The 19,853-nt window shown below is 51.0% G+C and overlaps 2 protein-coding genes across 2 annotated transcripts; one reads left to right on the top strand and one right to left on the bottom strand.

Annotated features, from left to right (window-relative positions):
- The first annotated feature begins 140 nt into the window (after positions 1-140).
- PRADC1 (protease associated domain containing 1) lies at positions 141-5,092 on the top strand. The gene is made up of 5 exons (XM_010361963.2): positions 141-321; positions 2,908-3,008; positions 3,544-3,653; positions 4,136-4,303; positions 4,529-5,092. Exons 1-5 carry the CDS (start codon positions 156-158, stop codon positions 4,647-4,649), a joined length of 666 nt encoding a protein of 221 aa, XP_010360265.1. The 5' UTR covers positions 141-155; the 3' UTR covers positions 4,650-5,092.
- A 770-nt stretch (positions 5,093-5,862) lies between these two features.
- SMYD5 (SMYD family member 5) lies at positions 5,863-19,177 on the bottom strand. Its single transcript, XM_010361962.2, has 13 exons — positions 19,044-19,177; positions 14,106-14,214; positions 12,892-13,031; positions 12,323-12,444; positions 11,866-11,935; positions 11,176-11,280; positions 10,277-10,339; positions 9,979-10,049; positions 9,555-9,661; positions 9,084-9,140; positions 8,125-8,219; positions 7,391-7,461; positions 5,863-7,295 (listed from the first exon to the last, which is right to left on the bottom strand). The coding sequence occupies exons 1-13, from the start codon at positions 19,137-19,139 to the stop codon at positions 7,145-7,147; spliced, it is 1,257 nt and encodes a 418-aa protein (XP_010360264.2). The 5' UTR covers positions 19,140-19,177; the 3' UTR covers positions 5,863-7,144.
- Positions 19,178-19,853: the final 676 nt, after the last annotated feature.

Below are 19,853 nucleotides of genomic sequence, written 5' to 3'. Positions count from 1 at the left end.
AAGAGTTTAAGCCAATCAGTCCCCGGCTCCACTTCTCTCTACCAATAAAAAGTAGGCTAAGGCGCAGAGGCGGAAAGTGTGGCTACATGAGCAGGCGTCGGAGCCTATCAGCCGTGAGCCTCGTTCTCGTCGTCCAGCCCGCGGCGAGAGCGGGTATGTGGGCGGGAGGCCGGGGCAGCTGTCAGGCTAAAGTCGGGAGAGCGACGCGCGGCGGGGCGGCGGGAGGAAACGCGGCGCTGGGCCGGGCCCTGGAGATGGTCCGCGGCGCCGCGGGCTGGTGTTGTCTCGTGCTCTGGCTTCCCGCGTGCGTCGCGGCCCACGGTGAGCGGCAACGGGTGGGACTGCGTTGCAGGGCGGGGCTGACCGTCCAGCTTGCGCCGCGTCTCGGGTTGGGGGCCACGGGTCACCTTGGGGACCCCGCGAGTTCAGAGCAGGACAGGTCTGGGAGCGGGCGGCCGGAATAAGTGGGTGGTGGTCCAGGGACATAAGGTGGGCGCAGCCTGAGGCTGAAGCTCTGAGTCCTCAGCTTCCCACGACAAAGCAGATCTCCCCACTCGCCCCTCCCGGCCCACTAGCGCCGACCCAGGTGACTTAGGGAGCGACCGGGAGGGAGGGCTAAGGAAAGATACTACAGGCTGGAGATACGTATGTGAGCACTCACATGTGCAGGAGCACACATTCCTACACGTGGACACACACGCACAAACCGTTTACACCTACACAAGCACATAAATGTATACATCTGTGCACACACATCAGCACATACGTATACCCACAACTTACACAAATAAGCACACGCAAAGGCAAGCAAGGGTTGGGGAGGGACTGTTTGACGCTAGTCCAGGAAGGCTTTCTGGGGGTGTATTTGTATCTGACGGGGAGTCCCCACTCCCAGGACTGTATAGCCCAGTGCCAAGCCATGGGAGCTCTAACTGATGGCTTTCATTTGGGCAGTAAACAAAGACAGCTAAAGCCTTAATCAATCCCAGCCTTGGTACACAGTAGTGACTTAGTAGTTTGTTCATAGATCAATGGACTTGTGACAGCAGTTTTCTTTTTTTTTTTTTTTTGACGGAGTCTTGCTTTGTCGCCCAGGCTGGAGTGCAGTGGCGCCATCTGGGCTCACTGCAAGCTCCGCCTCCCGGGTTCACGCCATTCTCCTGCCTCAGCCTCCCGAGTAGCTGGGACTACAGGCGCCCACCACCACGCCCGGTTAATTTTTTTGTATTTTTAGTAGAGACAGGGTTTCACCGTGTTAGCTAGCATGGTCTCCATCTCCTGACCTCGTGATCCGCCCGCCTCGGCTTCCCAAAGTGCTGGGATTACAGGCCTGAGTCTCCACCCCCGGCCATGACAGCAGTTTTCATCCTTCAACATTCCGCAGTCTCTCTGGGTTGAGGAAACCAGGGACTCAAGTCCAGGTACAACATTAAACTTTGGTGCTGGGGAGAAGATCCCATGCCCCAGAAAAATCTAGTTGTCTGGAAATTCTCCTCCTTGGTGCTATGGAGCTGGATATAGTTGTTGTTCATTCATTCAGCAAAATTTATAGGGCTACCCCTATATTTACTTATGAAGTTACGAAGTGGAAGAGACAGATATTTAAAAATTATGAATCCAGGGCAGGTGCAGTGGCTCACACCTGTAATCCCAGGACTTTGGTAAGCCAAGGTGGGAGGATCACAAGCCCGGACAACAAGGTGAGACTCTATTCCTATTTAAAAAATGAAAAAAAAAAAAAAAAATCAGCCTGGGCAACATGGCAAAACCCTGTCTCTACTAAAAAATACAAAAAAAAAAAAAAAAAAAAAAATTAGCCAGGCATGGTGGCGCATGCCTGTAGTACCAGCTATTTGGGAGGCTGAGGCATGAGAATCGCTTGAGCCTGGGAGGTGGAGGTTGCTGTAAGGCGAGATCGTGCCACTGCACTCCAGCCTGGGTGATAAAGTGAGACCCTGTCTCAAAAAAAGAAAAAGAAAAATTATGAAAGGTATATAATTACAAATTATGTTGAAAGTCCCCATTTATTGAAGAGTACATTTGAATGGGTATGGGAGGGCAATCATGAGGCAGAACCTTTCTCTGAGGAAGTGACATTTAAGGTATGACCTGAAGGATGACTAGGAAAGAGTCGGGTAAAGGGGTGGAAGTAGGGTGGGGTGGGAGTAGGGGGCCTTCCAGGCTCAGGGAACAGCTTGCAGAAAGACCCAGAGAAGTGAAGAAACTGAAAGGTCTGTGTAGCTTGAACACAGGATGGAGAAGATGAGGCTGGAAGAGTGGCCAGGGGCCACAGCAAACAGGGTCTTGTAGGCCACAGTTTAAAAAGAGTTTAAATTTTAAATGCAAAGGGCAGTTATTGAAAGGTATTGAACCCCTAGGCATGGTGATGTGCTCATAATTGCTAAGATGTTTTCGATTTCTGGTTGTTGTTTGGGGAGCAAGAATGGAGGCAGGGAGGCCAGGTAAGAAGCTGAGCTGTCAGGACAAGAGATGATAGTAACTGGACTAAGGGGGTGGCAGCGGGACCAGAAAGTCAACTTTTAAATGTTAGTGAGAATTGCTTTGTACGCAGGTCACTACATCTCTACCCTGAAACTCCCAGGTCTTCAGAGCAAAAATATTAACCCTGGAGCTCTCAGTTTTCCTGGCTTACTGTGTAAGCAGCAGCAGCTGATATAAACCTCTGGGGTTACTAACTCTGCATCAACTCTATCCTCCCCAGGACAGAGACCATCTAGCCCCCAACCCCGCCACTAGGGGACCCCGTTGGCTGAAGCCAGGACCCTGCGTCCAGACTATAGTTGCGTCCAGACTATAGCCAGCCCAGCTGAAGACACAGGGTCTGGGATCTGAACCTAAACCAGTTTGTTCCTGGGAGGCTTCTTACCTGTACTCTTTATCCTTCAGGCTTCCGTATCCATGATTATTTGTACTTTCAAGTGCTGAGTCCTGGGGACATTCGATACATCTTCACAGCCACACCTGCCAAGGACTTTGGTGGTATCTTTGTAAGTTAAGGGAGACACCTATCTCTGATCCTCAATCTCCCTCTTCCCCTCACTGGCTGCAGTGACCCTCTCATCCCACCTGAGTGTGGGACAGGGAAGGGAGCGGAATCAGCTCTGCCTTCCATGAGCTGCAGCACAGAAAGGAAGCTCTTCCAGCTACTCCCGAGTATAATATAGACCTAGGCACCACGGAGGGACAAGTTGTCTTTTTAGGGGACATGAAGTGAAAAGCCAAGAGCACCAGCTTCCTCTGCCAGCTCTACCTCTGAACTATGTGACTTAAGGCAAGTCACTTCCTCTCTCTGGATCTACAACCAACTCCCCTGCCTATCTCATGGAAGGGTAGGGTGGTGTAGGACAACCAGATAGGCCTTTGCGATAATTAAGTAAAAATGTTTAAGTGTCTGGCGATACAGAAACCACTCCGTTTCCTTCACACTTTACAAGGTGCCGATAAGATGGGATTGTCAGCCCAGTCCTAAAGCTGGTGTGTCTCATTACACTCTCACCTCTCCAAATGTTAAATGTTTTTCAGCACACAAGGTATGAGCAGATTCACCTTGTCCCCGCTGAACCTCCAGAGGCCTGCGGAGAACTCAGCAACGGTTTCTTCATCCAGGACCAGATTGCTCTGGTGGAGAGGGGGTAAGGAGTGGGCAGGCAGGACATGAGGGTTGAGCAGGCATAGGACAGATTCTGAGATTATTGGTGGTAGTGCTTTGAAAGAGCTGTTTTTGAAAATTTCATCTTTTTAAGGGTCTTTGAGAAATGTCTAGCCTGGGCCAACATGGAGAAATCCTGTCTGTACCAAAAACACAAAACTTAGCTGGGCACGGTGTTGCACACCTGTGGTCCCAGCTACTCAGGAGGCTGAGGTGAGAGGATTGCTTGAGGCCACGTTAAGGCTGCAGTGAGTCGAGATCATGTCACTGCACTCCAACCTGGGCAACAGAGCAAAACCTTGTCTCAAAAAAAAAGTTTTAAAATTATCCATGCTTTTAGCTATTTACTTATGAGCCTTTATAACAAATTCTTCAGAGTCTGCCTTCTATACTCCCAGGGTGATGGTCTGGTGAAGGGGGAGCTAGGACCTCTCTTTCCTTTGGTCTCATCACCACCTCTTCCAGGGGCTGCTCCTTCCTCTCCAAGACTCGGGTGGTCCAGGAGCACGGCGGGCGGGCAGTGATCATCTCTGACAACGCGGTTGACAATGACAGCTTCTACGTGGAGATGATTCAGGACAGTACCCAGCGCACAGCTGACATCCCCGCCCTCTTCCTGCTTGGCCGAGATGGGTGAGGGCTCCTTGCCTCTGGCTTTATCAGCACGAGGCTGGGCGCCATGACTTGGGGAGGTCAGGGGTAATCACCAGTCCCTTCTTGCAGGCCTCAACTTGGGGTACTTCAATTAGAGGGCAAAAAAAGTTCTTGGGCTTTGAAACTCCCAGATTGATGGGGACAGTGGGGCATGATGGGGTACCAAGAAAGTGACCATCACCACTTCTCTTCATGCCCTCCCAGCTACATGATCCGCCGCTCTCTGGAACAGCATGGGCTGCCATGGGCCATCATTTCCATCCCAGTCAATGTCACCAGCATCCCCACCTTTGAGCTGCTGCAACCACCCTGGACCTTCTGGTAGAAGAGTTTGTCCCACATTCCAGCCATAAGTGACTGAGCTGGGAAGGGGAAACCCAGGAATTTTGCTATTTGGAATTTGGGGAGAGCATCTGGGGACAAGTGGAGCCAGGTAGAGGAAAAGAGTTTGGGCATTGGTAGGCTGAAAGGGAAGCCACACCACTGGCCTTACCTTCCCCAGGGTCCCCAAGGGTGTCTCATGCTGCAAGAAGGGGCAAAAGACAGGCCCCAGGGCTTCTGGCTAAAACCTGAAACAAAAGGAGCTGAAGGTAGGCAGCCTGAGAGCCATCTGTGACCTGTCACACTCACCTGGCTCCAGCCTCCCCTACCCAGGGTCTCTGCACAGTGACCTTCACAGTTGTTGGAGTGGTTTAAAGAGCTAGTGTTTGGCAACTCAATAAACCCTCACTGACTTTTTAGCAATAAAGCTTCTCATCAGGGTTGCAACTGTGTCCTAGAATAAGAGCACACAGGGGTGGGCAGGACCTTCAAACTCACTCATCTCATCCTACACTGTCGTTCTGAGGAAAGGAAACGCCCACAGAGGACAGTAACTGGCCCAGGTCATTTGGGACCAGTGCTCAGACTGCTAGTCTTAGATCCCAGCACAGCTTCCTGTTGAGAGCCAAGGAAGCTCTGGGAAGCCAGAGTTCAGCCCCTCAGGAGAAGACTCATATTAGAGCACGGGGATCCAAACTGGACCTCAGGGCCAAGCATGATGGCCCATGCCTGTAATCCCAGCACTTCAGGAGGCCAAGGTGGGAGGATCACTTGAGCCCAAGAATTCAAGACCAGCCTTGGCAACAACATAGCAAGACCCCATGTGTACAGAAAAATTAAAAATTAGCTGGGTGTGGTGGCGTGACCCTATAGTCCCAGCCACTCAGGAGGCGCAGGTGGGAGGATCACTTGGGTCCAGTTGAAGGCTGTAGTGAGCTGTAATTGCATTTCTGCACACCAGCCTGGGTGACAAGGTGAGACCCTGTCTCAAAATTAAAAAGGCACCCAAACTGGACCTCAAGACCCTTGCTCTTGGGCATTAGAACATTTGCATAGCAGAGTGTAAATAAGAGCAGAGGTGAGCCCAAGCTGGTGAGCCTGGAGCCCCCATCTCCTACCATTACCTCGTCTAATCAGTACCCCTTTGCACCCACCTGTGACTGCCGCACGCCTAGGGCAGCCTGCCCAGCCACTAGCCACAAAGCATTCCTGCAGAGGCCTGTCACCACTTACATTTTATTGAGAACAGTGGGGGGCAGAGGGGGAGTGCTGACTGTTGTGAAGGAGTAAGAACCCAATGGGTAAGGGGCCAGACAGGTTCCACCTGGCTCCATGGTCCAGGAAAGGGCCTGTGGGGTGGGCACCTGTCCTCTCTGGGATCCCTCAGCAGGGGAATGTGGCAGGCTCCTCCAGGAAAGGGAGGCATTGGGAATGATGGGTTGTAATTCCCATAACATCCAACCCAAGAGTGAGAGGGGTGGTGCTAATCTGGGGGTAGGAGGGGACAAGACAGGGCTACTCTCCAAGTATCTAGCCCAGCTCCTCGAGGTTTCTGGAAGACTTCAATGTTCCTCTGTGGAGACCCTAAAGATGGAGATTGAGGCCAGAAGAGCCCCTCACTGACCCATTTTAACTGGCCCCAGGAATACCAGAGCATCCTGATCTAAGGAGCAGAGGCCTGTCAAGACCCAGATCTCAGCCATGCTGCTGAGTGCTCATTGGGAAGCAGGTGTGAGAAAGCGTGATGACCCCCGACGTGTCCCTCCTGAGGAAGGCAGAGGCCTTTTCCATACTCCATAGGGCCAGCCACTATGCCAGGTCCTGAGAGGCAAGGCACGAGTTACAAAGATTCTGGAGTCTGGAGAAGGGGTTAATCTCCACTTCCCCAGATGTCCAAATGGAGGTGTGAGTAATCCCCCTGTCCAGCATTCCCAGGAGACAGCCTCAGGGAAGGAGCTCAGGAGGCCCAGATCCTCCTGCCCGCCTCTCCTTGCTGTGGCAGTGGTCAAGCAGTTGCCTTACCAGCCACAGCTGTGGTGGGGGGAGGTGAGGGCGCCTCACTACCTCCCCTCTCTGCTTCAATGAACTCGGTCTCAGATTTACCCCCTCAAAAGAAATCAACAGCAAGTTGAAAGGGGAGAAGCCTCCGGTGAATGGGTGAGTATAGGCCGTGGGGCCGAAGAGAAGAAACACTGTTAGGCCCTGGCCCTGATTCCAGCTCCTTAAACCCTAGAGTGGAAGAACCTCAAGGGGAGGCCAGTTGTGAAAAGCTCAGTGCCAGTGCAGAGTCTGAGCCAACTCAGCAGCAGTGTCCAGGGCATGAGGTCTGGTGGGGGTTGGGGCCAGGGATCCAGGCTCTGTCCTACCCTCTGGCAGAGAGGGCTCGAATGGGGAAAGCAGGCAATGGGAGTTGGAAGTTCCCTCTGAGCCATTTCTCTGGGGGAAGAACCCTCTTTTCTGGCAGGGTCTAGGGCAGGGCCCTTTCTGGGCAGGGCAACATCACACATCAGTCATCTCATCCCCCAGCTCTGCATCTTCTGGCTCTCCTTCCTCCTCCTCCTCTTCCTCCTCTTCCTCTTCTGAGGTCACATTGGGTTCATCAGCCTCTGCTAGGCATTTGGGACAGGAACAGACAAACAGATAGTTCTCCCTGCAGCGGTGAGGGATGGTGAGGGGGAAAAGTCAGGGAGCTACGGGACAGAGGACCCCAGAGCCCAGCCGCCCAACCATGTCCCCAGCTGGGACCTGAGGATCTTGTGGCGGCTGTGGCGGCTGCGCTCCCGCTGACAGCAGTCCAAGTAGCTGATACAAATTTCCTGTAGGGTAAAGAGGTGCAGTCTGATGGTCTGTGCTCTCTTAAATGGCATAAGGGCCTCCCCAACACCTACCCTATCTCCAACCACTGCCCCATCTCTAGGAGCCAGGCTTGCGTTGCCCTTCAGTGAAGGGGCGGGCTGCCCTCATCCAGTTCCCAGTGCCTTCAGTAGGCAGGCCACTAGAAGCCTCCAACAGCCTGTGCCTGAGACAGAGGAGACTGGTTAGCCTCAGGCCGTGGTGAAAGCCAGTCACTGGCCAAGGTCTGCAGCTGGGATCACAGGTCTTGGTATGATGCTACTTGCCCTGAAGAAGATTCAACCAGGCACTGTGCCTGCAATAACAGACAAGACCGTAAACCCACAAAGAGCTATCTCCTGCTTTCTTAGAAACTACATATCTGCATTTGACCAAAAGATAGCTGGGGACAAGAATCTGAGCACATATGTGTCCCTCAAACTGTCCTGAGGCTTTCTGGAGTCATATTTTGAAAAAGTGAGGTAGGGTTAGACCAGAACCATGAGCTGACTCAGACCCTAAGGTATGTGGGGATTCCACCCAACAGCCTGAACTTCAAGTGCTCTAGCCACGGCTGCTCCTGATCCCTGCAGCGAACTTCCAAGGCCTACTACCCACCCATCCCCATGGTTCCTGGCCCCTCTCACCTCTCCTGGCTTAATATCCTCCAGAGCAGTGACATGCAAAAGGAAGTTGTTTTCTGGAAAGGAGGTCTCTGCATTGGGCACACAACTGTGGTTGCCTGGATCACAAGAGGCAGGTAATGAGAATTATTGCCTAAAAAAATACTAGCCTCAATTCTGCAGAGCACTGGGTCCTTTCTTGCTCTTTCATCCCTGCCAAGGCTGAGCACGTTTTGGAACCCAAGTTTCCAGACTCTGCTTCCAGTGTTCTTTCCTGAACACCATACAGCACAACACAAATGAACTCCACTGCACTCCCACTCCAACCCGCTGTGACTGGCCAACTGCATTCTCAGTTGTGTTCCCACTGTCTCACAAAGGGAGGGACAGGGCTCTGAAGGAATGCCCACCCAAGACCACTTAACTCAGTTCTGCCTGCTATTGGACATCTAGTAACAGCTGACACAGGCCCTCTGAGAATCCAGTTTGGGAGAGTAGAGTGGCCCAGGAGCCTGGGAGGAGGAGTTTGCAGTCAGGAAACCAGGGGGTGGGAGGCTGAAGTCTGGAAAAGGCAGCTGTCTGAGCTGAATCTGCCCCTCCTCATCAGGTGCTGATGAGACTCGCCCTCTAGCCTGGGCTCCCAGTACTCCCAAATCTCACAGGGCAGTGATGGTGCAAAGCCCATGCATCCCTTTGCAAGAATCAGAGCTCTATGCCTGCTTTAGTACAGGGCCTGGCCTATTGTAAGGTTTTATATATAATAAGCAGGTATTATAGCACAAACAGTTGGGTGAACAAATGAAAAAAATGATAGAACAAAAAGGCCCAGGGGAATTCCTGTGGGAGCTCAGACCTAATGGAGCTCCCAGACTCAACTCTACCAGCCTAGAAAGGGCCAACTGAGAAAGATAAACTGTGGCTGTGAGGCCACCTGACAAAGGCAGAAGCGCCTAGGACCATCCCTCCTCAACGCCATGACTCACAGCAGCTCTGAAGCACAAAGAGGCCAGATCCTTCACAGTTAAGAAACTCTCCAGTTGCTGTAAGACAGTAATATACAGACATTATTCTACCCATTTTTATAGGCAGGAAAAGGAAATGAGGCTTACAAGGACAGGCACTGTCGCCACTGTCCTGCCACCCCACCACACTAAGGCATCAGTCCCTACCATATTACCTAAACTTGCCTCTCTGAGACAGAAGCCTTGCTTTTCTGTCTATAAGACACCCTATTTATCCAGCACCCCCTCTCCTCCCAGCATCAAGTCTCTGGATAAATCTTGGGGCTGTTTCTCACCTGTGTGCCCTGTGGATAGATCTGAAGCTCCCCACAGGCACAAAGGGATTACCTTCTCCCACCATTAATACAGAGCATCCTGGGGAAAGATTTTGTGTCCACCATCTGACTGGGGGGTCACCATGGTTGGGTAAGGCCAAGGCCCTATCTCACCAACCTGCCTCGATGTCCTTGTACAGCTGGTCAATGAAGATGTCAAGTTGCTCACGGTCCTGAGGCTTCAACTCCAGAGCATCACAGGCATGGACCCACTGGCTTAGGGAGCTGGGGGTCCCAGGCAGCCCATGGTTGGGGAGGTGGAAGCCCAGGTCACAGGGCTCTCCACCTCCAGGTAAGTTAAGCCCAAGAAGAAGGGTCTCTCCCCCTACCCCATTTCATTCTCCAGGGTGGGGGCCCATCTTCCCCAACAAAGGCTCCCCAAAACAGATTCCAATGCCTGATTCTGACTCCTGCCACTGTGTCCAGTTCAGTGATCTGCCCAGAGTCCTACCGTACCCCATCCCAGTCTTGAAAGGAACTGTGGCTACCTTCCTCAGTTTCCCACCCCGAGAGTAAGTTCAATAGCTCTGGAACATTCTAACCTGGTCCCGATTCCTTGGCCATTGGTCCCAACAAGAGCAAAGAGAGACCGGAATCCATCTGGAGTGAACCACTGTGGGGGCAAAAAAGAGATAAAGAGATAAGCGCTCATGTTAACAGCCACTTGCTTTTCTTCCAATTGGACTCTGTTTGGGAAGCCTTCTGTGAGTCAGGCTCATCCCAACTCCAGAAGACCAAGTCGGCTTTGGCTCAGCTGTCCCAGTAGGAGATGCTGACCTTGTTGCTCCTGGAAAGCTGGAGTAACAAGGAGGCCACTGGTCCCACCCTCTCCTCACTCACCTGACTGACTGCTTCCTCATAGAGGGCCTCTGTGAAGAGTCTCCGCAGAAGTTCCAGTTGGCCCTGGTTTAGGGGAAGCAGAGAGAGATTTGTCTCCCTAGGGATTTCCCATTAGCACCCAGGCAGGGCCCAGGTGACTAGGGAGGGAAGGAAAAAGGGCCAGCACTGTAGACTGAGCTTTCCGTAGGGGCAAAGGAAGGCCACAAAGTCCACCTCCAAAGAGCTTTGGCAGTCTGCCGGCCTGTTCCAACCTGGGGTGGCAAACCCAAATTTCTCTCCATTTTCCAGCACTTGTACCAGCAAGGCTGAGACAGCCCGAAATGTCTATCCACACCACCACCGTCAAATCTCCCTTGACCTGGCCTCCAGACCAGCTGGGCTCTCCCACTCCCTTCCTGTAAGTTCAGTGCAACAGGGCCCACCCCAGATGCAAACCTTTTACACACCTGCCTCCACCCTCAGGCAGCTCCTGCAGGGAAGTCTGCTGTACTCAGTGAGGACCCATACTCTTTGATTGGGAATGGTCACTCAAGACATGGGCAGTTTCACGCTGCTCTGATTCTGTGGCCCCACAACCCTCTAGTCTCCATTCTACCTGATTTGCCCACTGCTATCCTATGACAAGTCCTGCCTTCTAACACCAGTTAGGGAGCACTTTCAGGGCAGGGAATCCAACACGCCCTTCCTCTGTTGTCACCCCACTTCCCAACTGTAGGTCCACATGAGGTCATGAAGTAAACAGTGGCAGGAACGTAAGTCCTCTGAATCTATTTCTGGACCCAAGTTCTAACTCCTTCCTGTAGCTGAGAAGTGATCAAATGTGGTGCTTCCCACAGATGGCCAGAGACATCCTAGGGTATTTGGGGAGGGAATGAGACAGGCCATGGGAGAAGAAGAACCTTGAATTTGTCTCCCAGAAGTTTATGGACAATTTCCTCCTCTTCGTTGGCTGTTTTATTACAGAACTGGGAGAAGAGCCTGATCCAACGGTCCTTGTCCTTCGCCTGCAGTGAACAAATATACTTAAGGGTCACAGACACCCACCTTCTTACTGGCACTCCCGCCCACTTACGAAATACCACCACCACAGGAGCTTATAGGAGCCCTTCCTCTGCCTGAGGCTTCCTCCCAATGGTGCCCAACCATCTTCCCAGCTGGAGCCCAGATAGCCAATTCAACAACACTTGGAAAACAGGAGAAAGAGGCTGAGGAACAACATTAATAGAAGGGCGGTTAGAGTGGCTTCTCTCGCTTTATGTAAGACGCAATCCTGAAAAAGTGATGCTTATAAATCAAATGCATGAATTGCTACTGCACAAGGCATCTTCTGTATCAGAAACTACAGGCATACTATCACACTGGTGTTTAAGTTAAAATTAAAAAAAAGACTACAGGCAAAATGAGCCCTCCACTCCCTATGCCTGACATGTTTAGCACATTCCTAAGGTTTTACATAGCAAAGAGCTCTCCTTTGGGAAGGCCAGGAAGAACTCTGCATCCAAGCTAGGGCTTTGAGGTGAGGAAAAGACCGAGACCAAGGGTTGAATGGGGCCAAAGTCAGCTTCCCTGAGAGGGTTGGGTGGGCTCACCTGTTTCACTGTGGCCACCATCCTGGCCATCAACATGATGCTTGCAGTCTCAGGTGGGTAGTGAATGCTCCTGGGGAAAGAGAAAAAAGATTGGCCTAGAAATTCTCTCCCTAGTAGCTGAGCTCAGGGAAGCCGAGTCTGACTGGTACAGAGAAAACTTCCTACCAATTCCGTCAATTACCATGAGAGAAAGTTCATAGGCAAGGACTTAGGCAAGACTTTGCATCCCTATTGGCTTAATGGGGCTCTTTCTGGGAGAGTGTTAAATGCTACGGACAGAAGGACTGACAGCCCAGATTAAAAGCAGGAGATAGGGTGATGTGACTTCTGTTTAACCCTAAGAAAGGAGGAAAAATCCAGGGAATTGTAACTTAAGAAAGATGGCAACACCTGATGAGCCCAGGCAGGCAACCTGAGAGGAAAGGATAAAGGAAAGAAGAGAGGAAAAGTGACTCACCTCCATGCCTCCTGAAGCTTATTGAGAGGATGCAAGGGGTCATCCTGGGAAGGGCCTGGGCACAGGACCTGGTGGTATTGCTCAGTGGCTGCCAGCCGACATTCTGCACTGCAGTACATCACCTGTTAGGTGGGATAGAAGTCAGTACCCTAGGATCTGGCCCTAGTATCACCTCCTCTAACTGCATCCCTTCCATAAATAGCCCCTGAGCTGTAGCTCAGATGTATTATGAGAAGAGAAAACATAGGGTGCTCTGGGGACACGTGAAGGGCACACCTAGGCTTACAAAACCACAGAAAGGGAAGAGAACTTTTCAGGTAGAGGGGAGAGCCCTTGCCAGGTCCCCAGGAAGAAAGCAAGCTCCCACCAAGCCCATTTTCCAGACAATGTAACTGTGCCAGGGAGGATCAAACTGGAACAATAACCAAGCCTTTTCAACATCTTATTCTACATTATAGGTTTCAAGGGCCATGACCAGGTCTGTCATTGCTCCTGTCTCCCCACTGAGGACTCCAGCTAAGGCCTCCCTCACCCACCCCCTTCCAGGTATACTCCCCAAGAATACTCACTTGGCAATGAGGACAGTTCTGGTGGAGGTCCTTGCGCACAGTGCACAGCTCTGGGTGAGGCAGAACCTGGCCTGGTTTCCCGGTCAACCTCTGGGCATTCTCCTCTGCCTTCTCCAGTGCCCGAAGGCAGTGGTCACAGGCTGAGGGTGAGAGCCAGACACAACAGTGTCTTGAGAGCAGAGGCCATATCTATCCCTTTCACAGCCCTATGGAGCACCTGCTATGTGTCAGGCACCATTCTGGTGTTTCATAAAAGTTTGGGAAGTGAGTAAATGAATAATTACATGCATGCATGAATGAATGAATGAATTTCACATGCAGCCAAAGGTAGATGATCCCCTCCTCCCTCTCAAGGACTTCCTGGCCCTTATTGTCTAACTCTCCTTGCTTCTTAATCAGACTCACTCTGTGGGGCTCCCCTACCACCCCAACACTGGGCTTTTCCCATACTCTGGGACCAACCAACCCTCCTTTCATTGTGTGTCTCCAGCTTAAGAAATGTGTGGGCCAGGCACAGTGGCTCATGCCTGTAATTCCAGCACTTTGGGAGGCCAAGGCAAGTGGAGCACCTGAGGTTAGGAGTTCAAGACCAACCTGGCCAACATGGTGAAACCCCGTTTCCACTAAAAATACAAAAATTAGGTGGACACAGTTGTGCGTGCCTGTAATCCCAGCTACTCAGGAGGCTGAGGCAGGAGAATTGCTTGAACCTGGGAGGCAGAGATTGCAGAGAGCCGAGATCGCACAATTGCACTCTAGCCTGGGCAACAAGAGCGAAACTCCGTCCCCCTCCCCTCAACTCCAAAAGAAGAAAAGTGTGAAAAAAGCACGTGGTCAGCAAAGCCAAGGGCATCCTACTTGTGCTCACCCCTAACTCAGCCTTCTTTGAACAAGGGCCATGTAGCCTCCTCTTGGTGGAGGACTCTACTTTGGCACTGGGCCTTCAGCATGACCATGGAGTCAAACTCGCCTGAGTCCCACTGTGCTCCCTCAGGGAGCACATCTGAAGAGCCTCCCACCACAGGAATTAGCCTCAAACACCTGAGACTGGACAGAGGTGTGGTTCTCAGGCATAGTCCTTCAATGGAAGATAGCATTTCCTCCCAACACCCAGAGTTCCAGAGACATCAGCCAGTAGGGATGTATGCAGCTCATTTCCACGCACAAAGGCGACTGGGCCCAGCAGCCATGAGGAGTAGGAGAGCTGTACTCACCTCGGTAGCGATAAAGTGCATTCCAGAGAAACTGTGCAGCCACCAGGGGCCGTTCTACGAAGATGGTCTCCCCCTTCCGGATCAGCTGTGTGGCAAACAGACCCTTTCCCTAAGAGGGCAGAGGGATAGGATGGCTGTAAGAAGGAATAGAAGACATAGCTCCAAGAGCTTCCAGGAGGCTGTCCAGCCTCACTCCTACATGCCTCACTCTTAGGAGAGGCCTCTGCCTCTATGAGTTCATGGAGACTGGTCAGTACCCTCCATAACTTTCTCCTCTGGAAATGCAGCACTGACCTATTTTCAGTTGTACTCCTTTCAGCCCATTCAGAGCAGAAGGCCTGGAACAGGGAGGAAGCCACCATGGCAGTCATCTCAGATTACTCAGAGAAATTTTCTGAGTATGGCCAGAGCAGGGCCAAGGCTTATAGCAGGCTGGGGCCTCCAGTACCAGGAGCTGGTAACAGCAGGGCACTCATCTCTGAGTCAGCCACAAGCCACTCCAGGATCCTGGCAGTGGTGTTGCTACACAGGGCTGCAGAGAAATCCTACACCATGGGACAGGGAAGCCTTGTTTGGGGGAGAATGTGCCCTCTTCCTTGGTCAGCTGAATACCCACAGCACCTAGCACAGTGCCTGGCATCCAACAAGTCCTTGGGGGTTGCACTGAAAGAAAGGAGCTAATACTAGTACCAGTCCTAACATGAACTTGCTGTGAACCTTTGAGCCAACTGCTTCACTTTATATCTGTTTCCCATTTGAAAAGTGAGCATTATAATAATACCTACAAGGTAGTTTCCAGGGTGCAACAATATAGCACAGATGAATGTACCTTATGAGCTCTAGCTTCTTCCTACTCAATGAGAGGTACAGGGACTGGCAACATGGGCATCACCTAGGACTCTGTTAGAAATGCAGAATCTTAGGCCCCACCCCAGACCTGCTGAATTAGAATCTGCAGCGTAGGCCGGGCGCGGTGGCTCAAGCCCGTAATCCCAGCACTTTGGGAGGCCGAGGTGGGTGGATCACGAGGTCAGGAGATCGAGACCATCCTGGCTAACACGGTGAAACCCCGTCTCTACTAAAAAATACAAAAAAACTAGCCGGGCGTGGTGGCAGGCGCCTGTAGTCCCAGCTACTCGGGAGGCTGAGGCAGGAGAATGGCGTGAACCCGGGAGGCGGAGCTTGCAGTGAGCTGAGATCCGGCCACTGCACTCCAGCCTGGGCGACAGAGCAAGACTCCATCTCAAAAAAAAAAAAAAAAAAAAAAGAATCTGCAGCGTAACAAGATGCCCAGGTGATTCACATGCATGTTAGTTTGAGAAGCACTGGTCTAAAACACTATATACATCATGTAAAGGATGAAAGATGAGAAAACAACTTCTGAACTGCCATCTCTCAAATGTGCAAAAGGACTCAGCAGATGGCTTCAGAACCCAGGCAGTTACTGGCCTTATTGGGCATATACTCCCGCTACTCAAAGATGATGTGTAGAGCCCTGCCAACACTGAGCTGCCACAACAAAAGGAGAGGAAAAAAATGCTTGACACCGAAGCAAAATGACATGTCAGTGTTGCCTCCCAGGTAGCTCCCTGACTCCTCAGAAGGCCAGATAGGGTTACTCTCAAACTCAGAGCGAAAAATCTCAACCCTGTGAACAACTCTGGAAGCTCTATCTCACAGTAGAATGGGACAGGTGAAACAAAACCAGGAGGCAAAGCCCTGGGCACACCCTTGCCTGGCTTCCTGGAAGCCCTTCCCCCCTATGCCTTGTATCCCATCCCAATCTAGCAAATTGAAAACTTGGCCTTCCTCTATGGGACAAGACAATATGAACAGGGACTCACATTATTTCTGACAATCTCAAATTTCAATATTGGACAAATATAGATCTCCCTCTCTTTGTGAAGAACTAAATGCAGAAAATATCTAGTAATCAAAACAAAGAGAAAAGAATCGGAATTGTTCCTATATAAAGTCACTCATTCCCAAAACTGATGAGCATATTTCAAGGAAAACAGAGTCTAACTCATATTAAGGTTGGGCCGGGCGCAGGGGCTCACGCTTGTAATCCCAGCACTTTGGGAGGCTGAGGCAGACAGATCACGAGGTCAGGAGTTCAAGACCAGCCTGAACAATATGGTGAAACCCTGTCTCTACTAAAAATACAAAAATTAGCTGGACATGGTGGTGTTCGCCTGTAGTCCCAGCTATTCAGGAGGCTGAGGCAGGAGAAACACCTGAACCCAGGAGGCGGAGGTTGTAGTGAGCCAAGATTGCGTTACTGCACTACAGCCTGGGTGACAGAGTGAGACTCCATCTCAAAAAAAAAAAAAAAAGAAGGTTGGAGAGCACTGAACCTGAATGAAAAGGGACAAACCATACATCCTTCCAATTTGAAAAAAAAGTTTAAAAAAAAATCATGCAGGCTGGATGTGGTGGCTCATGCCTGTAAATCTAGCACTTTGGGAAGCGAGGATGAAGGATTGCTTGAGCCCAAGAGTTTGAGACTATTCTGGGCAACATAGCAAGACCCCATCTCTATTTAAAAAAAAATTGTGCAAAACTCTAAGACTATGTAGTAGATTTTTTTTTTTTTTTTTTTTTTTTTTGAGACGGAGTCTCCCTCTGTTGCCCAGGCTGAAGTGCAGTAGCACGACCTCAGCTCACTCCAGCCTCTGCCTCCCGGGTTCAAGCAATTCTCGTGCCTTGGCCTCAGGTAGCTGGGATTACAGGCGTGCGCCACTACACCCGGCTAATTTTTTTTGTATTTTCAGTAGAGATGGGGTTTCACTATGTTGGTCAGGCTGGTCTTGAACTCCTGACATCAAGTTCAAGTGATCCGCCCGCCTCAGCCTTCCAAAGTGCTGGGATTACAGGTGTGAGTCACCATACCCGGCCTAATTTTTGTATTTTTAGTAGAGACAGGGTTTCACTATGTTGGCCAGGCTGGTCTTGAACTCCTGACCTCAAGTGATCAGCCCACCTCAGCCTCCGAAAGTGCTGGAATTACAGGAATGAGCCACCATGCCCGGGCAGACTATGTAGTAGATTTCAAAATCTTGATTAAAAGAAGAAAGCCCACAATACGCCATGCTGCTATCTGGCTAGTGCACCAGTATGGTAGTCCAGCTGGCTTCCACTGGACCTGGTGAGGTTTCTGTTCTGATTGGTCATGTCTCTGGCATAATAGTTGATAAATTTTTGAAAAGTCATTCCTATCCACAGAAGCAATAAAAAGTGTCAAAAACTACTCCCACTTGAGGCCCTGGTCTATAAAGTTTCATGACCCAATTCTCTCAAACCGCTATTTAAACAATGTAATGACAGAAAACACGGAAAGCTTTATTTTACCAAAAACACACACACACACACACACACACATATAACCCTCATGTGGTAACTTGAGGAAAATAACACAGAGAAAAAAAATCACAAACCAATCTTATTTGAATAGAGAAGCAAAAAGCCCAGGAAAATCCACGCTGTTACCAAGTCCAGGAAGGTATATTATTTTCTCCAGCTGCAGATCAGATATAGGCAAGGAAAGGGCGATCGGCTGGGGCCTTGATAGATGCCTGGGCCAGGAAAACTGTGCAAGGAGAGTGGCTGAAGTGATGAAGTGAGAGGGAAGAAATGAAGAGAGGAAGGGGCTGAGAGACTGGGGGCTAACGAAGAAAAAGGTGAGGAAAATTACTGCAAACCAAGAATGATGGAACTGAGACATCTTCAAACTGTGGCCATCCAGGAACACTAGAGACTATGGAGATGGAGATATGAACAGGTAAGGAGACCAAGGATGTAGGGAAGCTGATTTACCAGGGAAGGAGCAGAGTGCTCCAGACACCTTTGGAGCAGAAAGGGGGCAAGGGAAGGTTGGGCCGGGAAACTAGATCAATACGATAATGCTGAGAGCAGATGACAGACAACTAGAGATCTTACATCTTGGGCAAGAAACAACAATACACACAGCCACGACATAGGATAAATTATTCAACCTCACTAGTAACCAAAGAAACATAAATGAAAACAAATATCATTTTGCACATATCAATAGGCAAAGATAACTAGGAAAAAAATAGTGCTGGACAAAACAAAAGGATGTTTGCATAGAAAATGAGCTCTAAGACTTTTGACTCCAGGTTTCAAAAATACAACAATAAAGGGTCCATTAATAAGGGGTTGGTTGAGAGGGTTGTGGCCCTCTAACGGAAGAAGCTACTACTCACCTCTTAAAAATTAATATGTAGAAATAGGCTTGATATTGAAAGACTCACTGCTGCATCAAAAAGCAATTTCTAAAAATGTAATTTTAACGTACACATCTTTGCACAAGTATAGAAGTATGAGTGATGTTTATGTTTTCTTTCCTTACACGCATTTTCTATTTTTTTCCACAGTGAACTTTTGGAACACAATAAAAACGACAAAATCTTGTCACCTTCCTACTAAAAACTCTCCCAACGCCCCCACGGCCTTTGGACTCTGGTCCAAATTTCTCAGCACTCCAAGGACCTTCGTGAAGGGTCTTGGCCTGTCTCCTCATCCCCCCACCCAAATTTCATACATTAAGTCCGTGAGGACCCACTCTCTTACACCTCAGTTCTCTCTGCCCAGCACGTCCCCGCCCACCGTTCCAGGGACCCAGCAGCAAAGCCCCCTAGCCCCGCCCCGAGCAGTCACAGCAGGGCCTCCGGCTGGCTGGCCGAATTCCGCTGGGAGGAAATGTGCACGGAGACTCCGGAGGCCCGGGTCTATCGCGTGACCGCGCCACGAGCCTGCGCGCGGGGACAGACTGGGAGCCCCCCGGCCGCGAGCAGGGGCTGGGCCGTAGCGTCCGAGCGGCACGGAAGCCTCTAGGCTCCGGGCATGGAGTCCTGCAGGGCTGTCTCCGTGGCCGGACTGGGCTGAGGCTCCCGGCAGGACCCGCCCCGACCTCACCTTGGCGCTACTCACGAAACGGACTTCCACGGAGACCCGGGCGCGGCCCGCCACGCCCACGCAGAAGGAGAACACGTCGCACGTGGAGGCCGCCATCTTGGCGTGCCTCCGCCTTATGACCCTTAACCCCACCTCAACCTGCGAGGCCCCACCTCCTTCTGGCCCCGCCCCCGGCGAGAGTGCCTCGGAGGTTGCGAGGTTTTGCGCTCCACCAAGTCTGAATTTAGGTGCCGTGGTTTGTTGACGGGAGTGTAGCTGGGCCTGCCTTTGTGCTCTTACATCGGTACCTTTTTGTGTCTGTACCTCTGTATCTGAGTCTGTGTACGCGTACATAGTTTTGATGTGTGTATCTTTGAGTCCGTGGCATTTTTTTTTTTTTTTTTGAGACAGTCTCACTCTGTCGCCCAGGATGGTGTGTAGTGGCGCGATCTCGGCTCACTGCAACCTCTGCCTCCCAGGTTCAAGTGATTCTCCTGCCTCAGTCTCCCAAGGAGCTGGGCGTACAGGTGTGCGCCACTAAGTCCAGTTAATGTTCGTATTTTTAGCAGGTTTCACCATGTTGGCCAGGCTGGTCTCGAACTTCTGACCTCAAGTGATCCGCCCGCTGCGACCTCCCAAAGTATTGGGATTACAGGCATGAGCCACCTCGCCCAGCCTACGATGCATGTTTCTATGTATGTTGTCTCTGTCCACACAGTGGCCTGTCTTCACTGAGTAAAGTGCTCTTTGGACCCAGCCCTAGAGTGGGACAGCAGAAGGCCCACTTACTCATATCCTCCCTAGCTCTCAGCCTGAAGGGAAGGACTAGCT

The sequence above is a fragment of the Rhinopithecus roxellana genome, chromosome 17, assembly GCF_007565055.1.
Source record: "Rhinopithecus roxellana isolate Shanxi Qingling chromosome 17, ASM756505v1, whole genome shotgun sequence".
Taxonomy (NCBI): domain Eukaryota; kingdom Metazoa; phylum Chordata; class Mammalia; order Primates; family Cercopithecidae; genus Rhinopithecus; species Rhinopithecus roxellana.
Note: the sequence above shows the minus strand (reverse complement) of the source record. Positions and strands in the feature narration are given on the sequence as shown.

Coding starts and splice junctions, on each gene's coding strand:
- PRADC1 (XM_010361963.2), top strand. CDS start 156: ATGTGGGCGGGAGGCCGGGGCAGCTGTCAGGCTAAAGTCGGGAGAGCG. Junction 322..2,907: donor CGCGTGCGTCGCGGCCCACG/GTGAGCGGCAAC, acceptor TTTATCCTTCAG/GCTTCCGTATCCATGATTAT. Junction 3,654..4,135: donor ATTGCTCTGGTGGAGAGGGG/GTAAGGAGTGGG, acceptor CACCTCTTCCAG/GGGCTGCTCCTTCCTCTCCA.
- SMYD5 (XM_010361962.2), bottom strand. CDS start 19,139: ATGGCGGCCTCCACGTGCGACGTGTTCTCCTTCTGCGTGGGCGTGGCG. Junction 9,141..9,554: donor GTACAAGGACATCGAGGCAG/GTTGGTGAGATA, acceptor ACTGTCTTACAG/CAACTGGAGAGTTTCTTAAC. Junction 8,220..9,083: donor CTTTGTGCTTCAGAGCTGCT/GTGAGTCATGGC, acceptor CTTGTGATCCAG/GCAACCACAGTTGTGTGCCC.